This window comes from Galeopterus variegatus, unplaced genomic scaffold, assembly GCF_000696425.1.
Source record: "Galeopterus variegatus unplaced genomic scaffold, G_variegatus-3.0.2 Scaffold193, whole genome shotgun sequence".
Classification (NCBI taxonomy): Eukaryota; Metazoa; Chordata; class Mammalia; order Dermoptera; family Cynocephalidae; genus Galeopterus; species Galeopterus variegatus.
Window position 1 is genome coordinate 336,654 of NW_007726304.1, and position 17,363 is coordinate 354,016.

A 17,363-nucleotide genomic window follows, 5' to 3' on the forward strand; every position below is an offset into this window, starting at 1 on the left:
GTATATGTGTGTATTTCTGTTTCAGAGTGACTTGGAAATTCTATTTTAAACAAAGCACATACTAAATCTAGTAATCAGCAATTCACTGAGCACCCACCGTGTGCACGGCATGCCACATAATGTTGTTTCCTTTAATCCTCACAACTCTATACGGTCTGTAACAATATATTCATTTTATATGTTAGGATACAGAGAGTCAAAGAACTTAAATTATTTTTTTCAAAAGTTGCACAGTCAATAGTGGAGAGATTTTAATGTAAGTCTTCCTGACTTCAAAGCCTGTGCTCTTTCCATTGACTTTAACCCTAGACTTATTTCCCAGTGTTCTTCAGTATTTCCGTCTGATGGGTCATCTTGGCTGCTGCTTCTTCAGAAGTGCATTTGGACAGTCTTGTTATACAGTCGGATGGAGTAGGCTGGTTGGGAGAGAAATAGAAAGAGATGAGCAGGAGTCACTGAAGACGGTGGTTAGGAGGACTGAATGAAGAAGTGTATATAAAGGGCTAGCACTGTTCCTTGCGTTTGTACTCCTCTCCCTTTCTGTTGAGTTATGGAATGTTTAGTTTTGGCTGAATATGTTTTGTTTCATTACATTTAGAAGCATGTAGAATGTAAAGACCATGCTCTTTTTAAAACTTGCAGTGTAAGTAAATATTTGCGTTTATTTGTTGAATTTTTGTTTGTTGAAAGAGAGGCAATGATTAACCATGAAAGGTGAGAGTAAGTTTAAAAAATTTATTACAAGTTGTAACCTGGGTAAATTTGACCTTACCTCCAACTTTTGCAATACCTGATGAAAGACAGACTGGAATTTAGAACATCCTTTATGCAGTCTGCCTACAACTGGCATTTAGGTTAATCAAAAATAGAAAAGTCAAAAGATGTTTAATAAAATCCCCATTATTTACAAAAGGGATTTTTTTTTTTTTTAAAAGGAAAACTGAGTTCCTCATTTTTGCTGGTATAGTTTAGGCCATATGAAAAATACAATAAATCTGTGTCATTGGGATCAGACTATGAGGAGACATAGCTCAGTAGTTTTCCTCTGCCAAACACGACTCCATATGGAGAGACTAGTACACTTTAAAAAAATACTTATATGAGATTAAATACCCTTACATACTTATCTGACAAAATGGGAAACATTTACTATTCATCTGGTAGTTACCAGGTTTGCTTCATTATTTTAAAATCAAAATTTATTAACTGGGAACAAGAAATAAGCAAGGGTATATAAATTTGGAATAATTGTTTTCATTATTTATTATTATTATTCTTAGTTATAGTAAATTAGGCATACTGATTTTTTTAGGAGGTATTACAGTTTGCTCACAAATTGCATAAATTTCTAATGCTTTGTTTCTTTCACATTGAACATAAAATGCATGCTATGTCACCTACAAAAATCTTATCAGAGCATTAACTAAAATAAGTGAAGTAATTCCTAGGGCAAGTATCTACACAACAATCCTTAAATTTATTAGGAGTGGCTCAAGCATTCCACGTAATTATTTTGCACAGGAAGAGAGCCTGACCTATTGCTATAGGCCTTCTGTAAACGTTAATTGAATGGGGTAACTACACAGAAGTTGGATGCATATAGGAAGCACACAAGACATGGTCTTTTTGCTTGTTATTGCAATGAGAAATAATGCCATAATCACTATATTTGCCATAATCACTATAATATTCTCTTACAATGGAAGTGTTGTGTTTTCCTACTGTATTACATTGGAGATTTTTGTTTCTCAAGACAGAAATAAAGGGTAGTTTTCCTTTCTATTGGTACAACAATCGTTAGACCTAAATATGAACCATTTTCATATCTAAATGAACTGGGTTAGTAACTGGTTGCATATCATGCTAGTTTAAATAGCAGAAAGCGAGAGAATTAAAATATCACTGAGAAGATTAGCCCAACTCGTGAAAATGCATTATATACAGATAGTATTACATTCTTTGGGATTTTAAAGTAAAATCAGTAAGTCTTTGGTAAATAATGGAAAACATTTCCCAAATTAAAAACAAAAATGAAATTCATACCTTATTAACGGTACTAAGAAAATTTAACACTCCCTCTCACCCCATGCCATGCAAAGCTTTGCCTCCAGATGTTATTTCATATTTATTTTGCAATGTTTATTATGACAGTCCAAGATGTTTATGTCTTAAAGACACATTGGTCAGTTTGTTTATAGAGAAACAGCTTCTTGCAGTGAAGACAGTTTACTTTGGGTGTGGGTTAAGGTACACAGCACTAGAAGAAATGGGTGTGGCTGGTTTTCTCCTGTGTGTTCTCTGTTATTCCTTTGGTTTTCTTTCATTATGTGATGAGAACTTTTTTTTTTTCTTTTCTTCACCTTTTTAAAAAAAATCCTGTAAAAATTTACATGATTTACACTGTTACCCTGCACAGGAAATGAAAGAAACACAGCGGAATGGGTGATAGGGCCTTGGCACATTTGTTTACAAATCTGGCTCCTGTCAAAGGCGAAACTGGAATAGCTGGAGATTTTCTCAAGACACCCGGGATAGAGAGCAGTTTGTTGTATTTTGATAGAATCACTGGTGCTTCTCAAATGAGGCTGAGGCTAGCAGGTGAGGAGGGGAGGCAGTAGGTGGTTGTGTTTGTGTGGCTTGTCCATAGTGTGAAAGAATCTGTTACGGGGCCGGCCCGGTGGCGCACTGCTACAGTGCGCTGCTTGGGAAGCGTGGCGGCGCTCCCGCCGAGGGTTCGGATCCCACATACAGACCGGCCGCTCACTGGCTGAGCGAGGGGCGGGAGCAACACTGAGGGTTGCAATCCCGTGGCCGGTCCCGGCCCGGCACGGGCCCCGGGATAGAGAGCAGTTTGTTGTATTTTGATAGAATCACTGGTGCTTCTCAAATGAGGCTGAGGCTAGCAGGTGAGGAGGGGAGGCAGTAGGTGGTTGTGTTTGTGTGGCTTGTCCATAGTGTGAAAGAATCTGTTACGGGGCCGGCCCGGTGGCGCACTGCTACAGTGCGCTGCTTGGGAAGCGTGGCGGCGCTCCCGCCGAGGGTTCGGATCCCACATACAGACCGGCCGCTCACTGGCTGAGCGAGGTGCGGGGGCAACACCAAGGGTTGCGATCCCGTTGCCGGTCCCGGTCCGGTGCGGGCGCAACACTGAGGGTTGCGATCCGTTGCTGGTCACAAAAAAAAGACAAAAAAAAAAAAGAATCTGTTACACCTTTCTTTTGTGTGTTGCCAAATAAGACAATATGAAACTGTAAAACCAGTATAAGAAAATTCAACCAAGTTCTCATTTTTCCCAATATGACTTCAATGCCATTTTGGTAATATTAAATAGTATTTATTTCAAAAATTATCTTTGTAATATAAAACAGCAATTTCCTCCCCAAATTGTTTTTCCTTACCTCTGCTTGGTTGAGTCCATCAGAGTGTGCTTAGTCTTTCTATTGGAAAAACCAGTTTGTGGGATTGCAGGCCAGGGGCATTACAAAATGGAAGCTGGCAATGTGGTATCTGGGGAAGGCTGGGGAAGGCTGAAGACAGTTTTCAGTTGGGACTAATATGGCATCTTTAGGATCATAAAATGCAGTACTTTGCAGTAAGACTGAAGCTTCATCTTGCAAGTTGTCTAGGGAATTCTACTTATAATTATTTTCCTTTACTTTAGCATTATTTTTCCTTCCATGCTTTAAGAAGTGATTTGGTGATAAATTTCTTTCTAAAGTATTCTTCTTAGTTCTCTTTTAGCTTAATATTTGAGTCTTGTACAGGGTTTCAAGTGACACAAGGAAAAGCAGGACCATTTGCCACATTTTCTCTGAGGATCTGATATAATCTCCCACCTCTTAAAGAGACTCTTTTGCTAACATGTTGCCTGTGGCTAGCCATTATACTTAGCTACTTGTCCAATTAAAATGCTCCTCAAAAGTGTAGTTTATTTTATTTATTTTTTTAGTCTTTTGAAATACTGCTTGAGTAGCAGATCAAGATCTTACCTCTGCTAGCCAGCTCAGTAGTTCAGTCATGATTGTTGTTACAGATAAAGAAGTTTTCTTTCAAATTGATAATCAAATCACTCTTAATCTCTGTGAAGTTACACCTAGATAACCATGTGCTGGTTTTTTGTCTTGCAGTGAAAACTTACAAAGTTAATAGCTATAAAAGCGATGATATGCTTTCATATCATTTTTACAGAATCAAAAACATCAGTATTTACACTATGTATGCCAGGCTTGGTGTATCAATTATTAAAACATAACACAAAGCCTTTAACCTCCATCTAGAAACCTGATAGAAACTTTTAGGAGAATCTTATGTAGTCTATACATATGAAGATACTCAAGTCTAGTCTGATAGCTCTACTGGTGTCTTAAAGCACTATTGCTAGTTAGCTATACATTAAGGAAGGCAGAATCTATGGATTGACTGATGATTATTTTAATGATACCTCATTAATGGATGGAAAGTGCTTCTACTGACTGTTTTTATATTCATGTCCCAAAGTGACTACATTAAACCTGAACCAAGTAATTTTTCTTTTTTTTTTGTCTTTTTTCGTGTCCGGCAACGGATTGCAACCCTCAGTGTCGCGCCCGTACCGGACTGGGACCGGCAACGGGATCACAACCCTCGGTGTCGCGCCCGCACCTCGCTCAGCCAGTGAGCAGGAACCGGTCTGTACGTGGGATCCAAACCCTCGGCGGGAGTGCTGCCGCGCTCTCAAGCGGCGCACTGTAGCAGTGCGCCACTGGGCCGGCCCATATAGTAATTTTTCTTTACACTTATTAATTTCTAATTTTTCTTTGCCAATTTAATCTCAATTTATCTATTATCTGATTGACTGTTTTTTTGCGGGGCAGTGAAAAGGGTGGAGGCAGGAAAACTGATGCAGGCCCTGAATTTCAAATTGCTTATGCCTGAAGGAATGTCTATGACCAATCTATTTTGGACATATGGAAAGAATAATTTTCATAATAAATTTGGAAAATCTAAAGACCCTAGAATAGCACATTTTAATAATCTCTTTCTATAAATATCATTTTGGATTTGAATTGATCATCTGGATATGCAAATTAAGCTCTATTCTCTTGACCCTTTCACATGTGCATATTAAGCTATGCTTTAAATATTTCATAGTCAACAAGTGGAAATATTGGTTTACCACAATAATTCATTCTTCCCCCTCCCATCCTAAAACTCCAACATTTAAAAGGAGACTGATAATCAAGAGAGCTAGAACTTATTTGTACAAAACTGACTCACTTTCCTAAATTGGCTCTGCATGTCTATGTCTTTTTTGGAATCGTAAATTATTTTCACTGCTGGTTTGGATGAAACTAAAATCTATTTTCCGGCAGCATTTGGTGTGTTCCTAAAATGAGTCAGAACCGTTTTTTACTACGGGGAAAAGATCAGTAGGGGCAAACTTAGGGATAAATAGGACCTCCTTCTAAATAGTTACCACATGAGGAAAATCCTTTGGATGTTAATTACCACATGATTTTTTTTGTTTTTCTTGTTTTGTTTTGTTTTATTAAACTACTGCTTTAAGAGTGCAAGTAATATTCTTTCCTTAGTTGTATGTTAAGAGTTATATTAAATTAATTATATTAACTTACTAAATTATTGCTTCTTCAATTTATTCCTAGATTCATTTTTAAATCACTAGGTAGAGTTTCTTTTTTTCCCAAACTAGTTAACCAAAAACATAAACAAGCAAAGCATAGAACAAAAGCAGTTAAAGAGGTCAAGGCCAGGATGGATTGACTGCTGCCATAGACAGCCCAGTGCTCTAAGGCATGGCATTTTTTTTTTTTTTTTTTTTTTGGCATGGCATTCTGGGGGCAGGCAGTACATGGTTGTCATTGAGTAACTATAAGGATAGATATAAGGGTTCCATTCTTTTTGGGATCAGAATATTTTTCTCTTTTTTCTTTTCTTTTTTTCAAACCTTGAGATCATCATGGCCAGATGATTGAGCTACTGCAGAATTTTCTACCTCTTGGGAGATTGGGACCAACCAGCAGTGTGCTGTGTGGTATAGGGAGACCACATATGGTAGCCTTACTAACTCAGAAATGTCTCCAGTTCAAGATTCAAGATTTATTGGTAGCATATTTTATTGTGTTGGGTATCAGAAAATTTACAAAGTGAAGTCCCACCTTTGATATAGCCCCAATGCCAAGCAGTTACAGAAAAAATACACCAAAAGGAAAGAGTGCATTGCTACATTCTTAAATATGTGGTCATCTCAGGTATTAGCATTTCTATTGACTCCTTTTTGAAAAAAACATGGATAATTTCGTCTAAGACTGAAATCTTCAGTGAGGGCAGCAGTGTGATTAATGGGGAAGGAAAAGCCAATCTTGCTGTAGCTAGCGACTGGCTAGCAACAATAATAGCTTACTTATTTATTGTGTTTTATAGTTTTAAAGCACTTATAATGCATTAGATTATTTCAGATTTTATTATAAAAGTAGGTGCGTCTTTAAATTTTTAAAGGAGTTGTTGAATTGAATATGTATTGCCAATTCTTTGTTTTTAAAAATAAAACAATCTTGAGTAGAGTATTCAATATCTTAGATTGTCTCAGTATCATTTTGAACAATTTTCATTGCATACAACTATAGATGTAGAAGTGTAGCATATTTTGCAAACTGTTTGTATATTAGATTATTTTGTGGTCATGTAATTCTGTCTCCTGAAATTACCATGTTACCAGTTTTCCAGTTAATGGAATACTCCTCCTAGTTGAAGTTCTCTTACAACTATATTTTAATGATTATGAATAAAAGTGGTTACTATTTTTTGGCTTTCTCTCTTCTCCCCTCATTCCTTCCTTCCTCCCTTCCTTCTTCCCTTCTCTCCTCCCTTCCTTTTTTTTCCCTCCTTCATTTTTTTTTGTACCTGTTTATGTGATGAACATGTTGACCTCTGAATTACTTGAAAGATAGGATGGGCAAGAAAAGGTGTATAACAATTAAAATTCTAATATTGAATGTCAGAAAGTAGTTGGGAGAAAGTGGGGTATTATCTGAAGAAAGTTGCTCTGGTAGTTCTGAGGGTGAGGAAGATCTGTTGATGTTTCTTCCTGGATCACTGCCATTCTGAACAAGAACTCAGGGGAAAGATGATAGTGCTGGCAAATGCCCTGCTTACACCAGAAGGTAACTGAATTGAGGGCAACTCCATAGTCATAGAAGGCTATAGCAATCCAGAACTTCCCAAGATGCCAGTCTCACTATTCTCTTTCTGTCTGAACTTTCATCTTTCTCTGATGGCACATCATTTTCTTTCCTCCTTTTTATTCCTCTTACCTCCCAACACACTCGCCTCCCCCAATCCATTGCCGCACCAGCCAGTGCATAGGCTCCCTGCAGAGCATGCCCTCTCTCTCTCTCTCTGACACTGGCAGTCACATTTTGAGTTCAGACTCCGAGTTAAATGTTATATTGGGTTGAGGCTTCTATGATTTGAATTCTCAGGCTTCATGAGATCCTATTTCAGATCATGGGAAAACACTTCAATATTGCACGTCATGGGCAATCACGAAACTAATAGTTAATATAATTTTAAGGAACATGGGCTTCGGAGTGCTGGGTGTTACTTCTGGGTTCACTGGTTGCTGGTTGTGTGACTTTGGGCACTTCTCTGTACCTCAGTTTCCTCATTTGTAAAACAAGGATATTAGTAACTCCCTTGGAGGGCTTTTGGGGTAAAAACATGAAATAACTTAGTCAAAGGGTAAGTAGCTAGCATAAAGGGTGTACAACCATTTGTTTTGTTTTGTTCCTCTTTTTTTGAGAAATCTTGAAACAAAATGATAACTAAGTTAGTAAGATAAATAACTAAGTTAGTGAGATAAAGTGTTACTGCTTGAAATGGAAAAAGTCTCAATTTATCTGACCACCAGCTTTATTTAATCATAATCTTTCTGTTGAGGATGGATTCCAGACAAATTCTCTTTGCGTTGCACGAAGTTACGCCCTGTTAGTAACAAATCAGCCTTAGAAAGAGGCCTTTTCCCCATAATCTGCCCAGAAATAGTTGTATAATTGTATTGAGAAAGAATCTAGTCAGTTCTCCTGCTACTAAAATATATCCATGGGAAAGATGGAGTGTCTTTAATTATGCCCATTTATAAAAAATGCATACTTTTGAGAATAAGTAATTTCTTAATTTTAAGAGGATCCAAGACAAAATTGGTATTTACATTTTAGTTATTTTTTCATTTCCATGATTCTCACATATATACTTATACCTTGAAATTATTACACATGTACACTTATGTGAATACTTTCACATGTAATTAGTCAAGAAATAAAATTGATTTATATGTGTAACATAGAATTAGTCATTCCTTTTTATTGATAATTACTTATATACAGAATAGTTATTATTATACTGAGTGATGAACCTCTTAATTCTCATAAGAACCTTGCAAGAGAGGTGTTGCTACTTCCATTTTGCAGATGAAGGATGGAGGCTCTGAGAGACCATGCAACTTGCCCAAGGTCACACAAGTTACAACCAGTTAGTAGCGGAGTTGGGACATTCACAGAGGCTAACTCTAGCTACAGTGCACTTTTCACTCTACTGTTTCCCTTTGTGGGGATCAGTGTCTATTCTTGGCATTAGCTGTATTTATATATTCTTTTTCTTCCCAATGTTATTCATTTAAATATTTTAATAACCACTAATATGCACAACTTTTAATTCAATAACATCAGAGCTGCAGAGTTAAATCTGTTTCCTCTGAGAGCCTATATACTTCCACTTTTGGGAAAAGTAAGATTGGCATAATTTCCAAAGGACACCGTCACTAATGATGACTCACTGGGGTCATCACCCTGAGGTAAAAGAAGTGTCAAATGTTCCCTTGCCTGGGAGTACAGTGATGATCTCCAGACTCCTTCTTTCTTGTTGCACAGGAGAAATGGGGACCCAGTTCTCTGAAACATAATCAGAGCAGAAACTTGATGGCTTCTGTGACTAGTGCAGAAACTTCACCAGAAGTCAATAATGAGCTTTTGCTCGATGTTGAGAAGTCTGCTAGTTTGGATATTGTGATTCTATGTGCTTAAGGATCTATTACAGGTGGATTGAAAATTGCAGTTAAAATTGATCTTATCTTTGTCTTCATTTATATTTCACGTAAGGTATGAAGATTAGTGTTAGTTTTCAGTTCTTTTACCTTTGTAACAACTCTGCTTTTAAGTTTTGCATCAGGGATTTAGATCCTCTAAATTTTCTGAGGACCACAGGGTAATAGCCTTGAATCAAAACACGTGGGAAGACATGATAGTCATTTGCCACAATTGTTGTGTCCTGGTTTATTTAACTTTTTTCCAGCTTTGCATATGCAGGTGTAGACCTTCTCAGTGAGTGCTTACTGAAAGAATGAAGACAATGGTGAGCATAGAAAGATATGCAAAACTAATTTGGCTACTTGGCTGGACAGCATTGAGGACAAAGATGGTGTTTGAAACTATCCAGAAATTCTAAAACATGTGAACACACTTCCACTTAACATAATTCTGTAAGATTAGGTTTGTTTCTCCTTGGTAACCTAAGTTTCAGTTGAAGATAGAATTATTTTATACATTGGGAATAGATCTAGTTAGTTGAAACATTTATCTCATGGGGACAAGGAAAGAAACACCAGAGTGAGAAACAGGAATATATCATTTAAAGTGTTGTATCTTGGAAGAGGAAAAGAGAAGTGGAACACCAATTAAGCGAAGCAGTCCACATGAGCAGTACAGTTGGTGGAGAAAGGATGCCCAGAGATAGGCAGCCAAATGCCAGATTCATCACACATTCTTCAGAAAGTAGTGATCCTGAGAGGGCTGGAAGCATGGTGGACAGAGCAGCTGTGCGTCCTTCCGTTACAACAGGAAGGTTAAGGTGGGTCATGCAATTCTGTGCTGCACACTCAGAGATGCTGCCTCCTGTACTGGGCTGGCTGTGTCCTCTGTGCAGCACTGGTGAGGCTTCAGCTAGGGTGACTTCAATCCCCCAAAGAGATCCACAGACTGAGAAAATATGGAGAAGAAAAGGCTAAATGTTGAAGATGCAGGGAGAACTGACATACAAGAAAAGATGCTCATTTCTAAGTCAATAAAGGGGGAGCAGTGAAATCATACAGGGAGGCCCACACATCTAGAATTAGAATTTTGTTGATTAAAATAGGAAAAAAGTTGAATAAGTTGAATAAATATCTCCTAGTACCCCATAAGTACATCTCCATTGGCTCAGATAAAAGTGGATTCAAAAAGCAAACACTGAGAAATGTAATATGTTCTGAATTACATAGGACACAGGTTCTCTGATTCAGCAGAATTCTCTTTCTCTTTCAGGATTCATGAGTCTTTAAGAGTAACAATTTCTCAATAAAACAAACAATAAAACCAAGTGAACAAAACTTTAAAAACTATTAACAAATATATTTATTGTGGTGGCTTTGTCCTCTACTAGACACACCTTGTTAGAAAGTAGCATCCCTTTTAGTTCCAGGTGGACCATTAAGTGGGTAATAAAACTGTTCTTCCCACATTGAGAGTGAAAGAAAACACATGACTTTGCAAACACGTTATATTCTCCTTGCTCTATTTTTTGTTTTCTATGAAACCAGAATTTTCTTCTAATAAGTATATTTTGTTTTTGGAAGTATGTTTCAGGTACATGTTTACAGACATATACTCCAAGGAGTAGTAGAGGCTGAGCCACATAGTGCTGACATAGATTGGAGACCTGCTCCAGGTGATCACAACCCTTCACAGTTTTGTAAAGCACACAAAAGCAATCTCCAACTCTATGATTTCTTCCACATTTTGCTTTTCTCCAATCCCATCCAGTATATTTAACTCTGGTATGCACTCTCATGTTTCTTGCAGAAGTACAGGATGAAGGCAATACAACTAATCTTAAAACAGGTGTTTCTGTGATGATAAATCCTATAATTCCAAATGCCAGGCCCTAGTTCTGAGCATTTTCTAGATCTCCTGGACAAAACAACACTTTCCTTTGAACGATGTTTCTCTCCCCTGCTCTCTTATTTGTTTTGAAGGGATACTGCAACTTTGAATTTGCAGAATTATCTTTTGCTTCTTAAAACAATAGCTTGAAAAAACATTTGTCTAGGGAAAAGATGTTCCTTCTCCAGATGTCATCATTATGTTGTAACATGATATAACCTATCGATAATTATGTACAAAATTTCTTGTCTTTTAAAAATGCACAGAAGCACACAAGGTAACCATTTAAATTATCCCTTCTTTGAACTTTTGGCTCTTTGTTGTTAACTATGTTTGTATGAAGAATATAGCAACTATTTAGAATGTTGTTTAGACAGAGCAGTAACTGATATGTTGTCCATTTGCGGTCCTAATGGCTACAGCGCCTGTCCTGGGCATCTGGTGAGATAGCAGCATCATGAGTCTACAACAATCTCATGGGACCCTCTAGTGTACAGTGCTGACTGATACCGATTTCTGTTGTTTATCTTGGGCTTTTCGCTTCTTCTGCTGCTGTTTGTCTTTGTTTTCTCGTTGTTCCGGGGTTTCTCTGCTAGATTCCAGACCTTTGTTGTCGGGGATTGCTTCCTTACTTTCTTCTTTATTGAGTTTTTTTCTTTTCCTCTCCCTTCCTTTTTTTCCTGAAATGAAAGGACACTCCTTTGAAAATTACATTCAATTATGTTCTATTTGGTTATTCTAAGTTTTTTAAAACAACTTAATTTCTATGAGGTTGTATACCATACCCACAGATACCAAATATCTACTACTTAAACTATTCATTCAACTACTCATTATTTAGTCTGTGCTGTATTCCAAACAATGTAAACATGAAACACATATACAATATAATGAAGCTACTAATATACAATAGTTTATACAATAGTCTAGATAGTCCTATTCTTATAAATTTAGGATTTATTTTACAAGATAGTAATTTATGTACATTTAGTAGGAAGTTTTGAATATATTTCTTGTAATCTAAAAAATCTATTAATATATATATTTTATCTGGCTCCTATCTAAGGCACCATTTTGTATTCAATTTTTTCCAAGTAACAGTTATGTATTTGTAATCTGTCAAGAAATTTGTATGTCATCTAAGAAAAGATAATTGATTTGCATAACAAATATGGAAATAATAGCTCATGATGAATATCAGGATAACTGTACTTTATTTCAACACAATTATTTATGTGTTGAAATTAATTTATATTGCAGTTTCTGTATACGCAGGATGGTGGTGACTTTAACTTATCAATAACCCTATAGTATAAGCTATGAGGCCAGGGACTTTGTGTCTCTATCGATTATATGAGGATATATTTATTGGATGTATATTGAATTCTATGCAGACTCCTTATCTTGAACTGGGTTTGAAGCATAGATTTAATTCAGACTCATATTATGAGGTATTCAAAAAAAGTGATATAAACACGACTTGAAAGGTTTTGACAGGGAGGGCATATTGTAGCCAAAAATGGAGCCAGGGTGAAGAACTGAATTTTATTCTGTTGGCATTGGAGAACTGCTGAGAGTTCTAGAAAAAGAGATAATTTGATCAAAGTGTATGAGCCTGGCACCAAATTGGATGGTTTTTTATTTATTTATTAATTTCTAAGTAGTGAATTAACTAGTTTTATAACATGTAAACATTTTACATATACAGTGTAGAATGTGAAAGAATTTCTGAGGGCATGGTTTTAGCACCATCCATTAACGCATATATCCAAATGAGAAATTACTTAGTTCGAATCAGTATCATAGAAAATGAAAACTAGGAACCAACTATTCCTCAATGTGGGACAAATTCTGAGTGCATATCCCTGCATACCGAGTCATGTAAAATTTGAAATGGTTGCCTACAATAAGTCATTTTAGAAAAAAAATATTTTGGAGAAATTATTTGCATAAGAGAACCAAAATATTTTCATGTCCTGAAACAGGCTGCAAATATTGAATTCAGTGGTTTGGCTTTCCTTTTCCTGAGATCTGGTTATGGAATCCTAGGGAGCAGTATTATTAATTCAGCATATGTATACTGGGCCAATACAGTCTCCTTGGATTAATGATTTTATGCCACAGCTAGCTTTGTCAAGAGACTATATTTACAAAACCTTCAGTCACTTTATGAAAACTCGCCCTGTGGGGCTCAACATAGCACACCTCTAAATCCTGGCCTCTAAAAGGACAGTTAACAAAAATGATAATTCAGACCAGGGCAAAGCAAATACCAGTCAAATTGTTTGGGATAGATAGAGATGAACAAAAAACATCAGAGTCAACTATTATGCCGAAGCTGAACTACTTGTATACTGATTTGTCAATTCCATAATTCTGTTCACTTTAAAGAATATTGCTCGGTTGGTATGATTTTTACAGAAGGAATCCAGGATTTTCCTCATACTGGATTTAATGACTACGCATTTGATCTACTGACTTGAACGTGGTAACTCAACAAAGAAAACTGAAGAGTAAATTTACCTTCCTGAATATGTAGCATAATTTAAATTTTATAAAGCTGCACACACTGAAAGAGAGAAATGCTGGTTTTCATGATTTGTGCTTGGTTTTCAATAGGAGATGGCTGAAAAGGTTGGATTACATAATTTCCATTTTGAGGAGCATTTTGGAGGTGTTCAAGCTCAACTCTAAAAAATTTGTCAGCAGAAATCATTCCAAAGTTCCATAAAAACTACTGACCCCAAACAAAATGTTATTTTTATGGAAACGATCCAGAAGTTCAGTGTTTGACATTGTTCTCTTGATGATGATCCAACATCTTACAGCTGTGATTGCAACCATAATGTTTTGGACACATAAGAAATATATTGTTTCTTCCTTGGTCACAGATTGATTTATATGTTTTTTAGCCACTTGTGACAACACATTCAACTTGCAATACATTTCTGCTTGTTAGCAAACTGATATGATTAATTCTTAAGACAGGCAGAAACATTTTTGGAAGTAGCTTAAAACTAAGTATTATGGCTTTATTATCCAAGGAATAACTATTTAGTCTGGGTGGTGAGTGAAAGGGGAGGCTCTAGTAAAATAACAGGAAACTAGCACACTGTACATCGTTGCTGCCCAATAGAGGACTATTGCACAATAGAAAAATGGGATTATTATTTTTTTATAGGTCATGTGTTAGTGGTTGGAAAACTAACTACCCTTTTGCATAAATACTATATTTTCCTCTTGTCCAAGAAATAAAATAGAAATGCAGAAGAGTGGCTGTAGTCCATTAAAAATCACGTGCAATTTGGGGTAATTTTGTAAGGTTTTCATTAAAGGGAACTTCTTATTCTGTTCTGGTTAATATTTTTTGTTTTTTGCAATTTTGCAAACTGAGTATTCTGGTTATAACAGTCTGACAGATATACTCATGCCTTGCTATTTGCTGAATGTGCGTGTGTATGTGTGTGCATGCACACGTGTGCCCAAACTGGGTTGCAGAGCATTAGAATGATTAGAAGAATGTTCATCTTCCCTGGATGTTCCAGCTATGAGGGTGGTGCTTGGGTAGCAACTATCAAAGAGAAATTGCTATTAGCAATCAAATACAATCTGAGCCCTTGCAGGGAAGCACTATGGTGTAACATTTAAGAACACTGTCTTTAGGGTCAGAAAAACACTGTGTTCAAGTCCTAGGTCTGCCAACAACTGGTTGTGTGAACTTTGACAAGTTATTGTATTTCTCAGGATTCATTGTCTGACATTTACAATGAGAATAATCATTACTACTTGCTAAACTTTGTAAGGGTTAAATGAGATACATGCAGAGCACTTAGCACAGTGCCTGGCATATGTTAATCATGGGACAAATGAAAGCTGATATTATTAACTCTTTACACAAACATGAATTAACCTCCTACTCCACGCCATAAGTGTGCTACAACCTGGGGATAACAAGTGAAAGATGGAAACCAACATGACCATTATAGTCATACTCTAATGCTAAAATAGAGACATGCACAAGATATTTCTAGGAGTAGAGGGAAAGCATTGAATTCTGCGAACAGAGATTGAAAAGACTCCCCAGATGGGGTGATGTTTGAGCTGAGCCTAAAAGAATGGCTGAACGTTTGCCAGACTGATGAGGGAAGAAGGGCATGCCAAGTGGTGAGCGATATGTCAACGGTATGAAGGCATGCAAGGACAGAGTGAATCTAGGGCACTGAGAGTAGACTTCATCAGTCTGGTCAAAGTCTATATATAGGATATTACCCAGAGAAGCTGGAAAGACATACAGGACTCAGTTGTCATGTGGGGAGTTTGTCCCGAAGACCAGTGATACGGAAAACTACAGAAGGGCAAGTGTCAGAATCTGAGAGTGGGGCATAGTTTGGATGTTTCCATAACTGATTTAGAAAAGGGCAACAGGACATTCTAACATGTAACCTTATTTCCTAATTCAGAAAATTGCTGTAAGTAATAAAGAATCCATAGAGGGAGTGTAATCAACGGCTGTAGTCAAAAATAAATATATTTTTGAGCCTTGATCTTGGAAACAGTAGGTAAAATTTCTATTGTAGACCATAAAGCCAAATATTATTTAAGATTTTGTTGCAAACTAGTACCATATGATTGAATAGGCAACTGACATTTTTGAAGTTCCGGAATTATTTTCTATTAATACAAGCATACATAGTCTTTTTATATAAGTACTTCCTAGGGCCTTCTGCAGACCAGTTCCCAAACATAGATGACTTTTAAAAGGTAAGATTCTGACATCCTGCCCCTGGAGATTATGAATCAGTAGTTCTTATGAGGGGCTAGGAATCTATACTTAATAACAAGTTTGCCCCGTTTTATTCTGATGTGCAGCCACATTTAACAACCACAGCTGTAGAGCAATAGAAGATCCAATTTCTTGAAATATATATTTTCAAAATTAATTTCAAATCACATGGATACTCATTTGATTTCTTTTATTTTTCCTAACAGATATCAGATATATTTTTGATTTACTGTAGGTTCTAATTTTTAAGGAAAGTGTTCTAATTAGGTACATTTAGAATAGGTATTTAGGTATAAAATAAAATTTAGTTGCAGATGATCTTTTTAAAACCTGTTTAAATACAATACAAATATGAACTAAAAAAAATAAAGATGTAAAAATAACAAGGAAAGAAAATTATCCTCAGTTATTTTTCCTAAATTTTATACTCATATTACATAAATTCCCAGTGAAAATACAAACTGTAGAACATGTTTAATACTCTTTTAAATATAATGTGGTTATGGATAAAAAGTTTTCTCTCCCTCCAATCACAAATCTAATTGAGAATTATTTAAATTATGAGTATCAGAGATTCTCTTAATGTTTAGAAATCATCTGTCCATAGGTCTCTATAAAAGCTGCTTCTTTGTGAATTTCTTCCAAGGTGCCACTAAGGGGAGCCATTGAGCTTTAAGTAGCTCCATTTCCCAAGACAAACTAGGTTATAATTTTTCCCCCAAAACTAAAAATGTATCCCACATTTCAAACTAAGGACTAAATATAAATGATTTTATAACTCAAACCAGTTAAGTAAATATTCCATTAAAAATATAAAATTTATTGCCATGTCTTTTCTCTGTATTTGGTGTGGAATAAAATTCAGTTGGAAACCCTTGGCTTTATACCTTTTAAAAAGCACAAATGGTGTGAAAAAGAGGTTAATCTGATTATTTTCGAATCTAGAGTTGGACCTGATTTTTATAGAGAGAGGGTGAAAATTCCACCTTCTGTTATTTTTCATTAACATCTCACCAGGGAAATTTTTCAAGGGAAAAGAATTGCTATAGTACAACTTTTTTTCTTTTCTTTTCTTTTTTTAAACAATTATGATCTATTGTGTAGATATATATTTAGTCTTTGAACTGTGTGCTATATAAACACAGGACAGCCTGACCCAATGGTGAAGAACATAGCTGAAAGTCACCAAGGCCAAATTTCCTTCTCAGCTATATTTTTACGAAGTAGAATGGACTTGAGAAATGCATCCAAATATTTTGACTTTTTTGTTTGCTTGTTTTAATAAAATAGAAAAACTTACTCCCCTTGCTATAGTCTTAACCTAGGAATTTATAACAAATACAGTACAAATATCAAAGGATGGATAGCTTTTTTTTTTTGATAAATGGGCAATTTCTCCAAAGTGAAATTTAAAGCTATCTGAATTACCTGAATTTGTAGGTTTACACGTGAATAAATTTTTTTTTTTTTTTTTTTTTTTTTTTTTTTTTTTTTTTTTCCGGGTCCGGCAACGGATCACAACCCCCAGTGTTGCCCCCGTACCGGACCGGGGACCGGCAACGGGATCGCAACCCTTGGCGTTGATCCCGCGCCTCGCCCAGCCAGTGAGC

The 17,363-nt window shown here is 36.2% G+C and overlaps 1 protein-coding gene across 1 annotated transcript in view; it reads right to left on the reverse strand.

Annotated features, from left to right (window-relative positions):
* Positions 1 to 6,095: 6,095 nt before the first annotated feature.
* The window catches only part of RSPO3 (R-spondin 3), a 77,011-nt gene continuing 65,743 nt past the window's right edge, over positions 6,096 to 17,363 (reverse strand). The window contains exon 5 of the mRNA XM_008565008.1: positions 6,096 to 11,650. Coding sequence (XP_008563230.1) covers positions 11,457 to 11,650 — 194 coding nt within the window. The 3' untranslated portion in view covers positions 6,096 to 11,456. The remainder of the gene's footprint in view (positions 11,651 to 17,363) is intronic.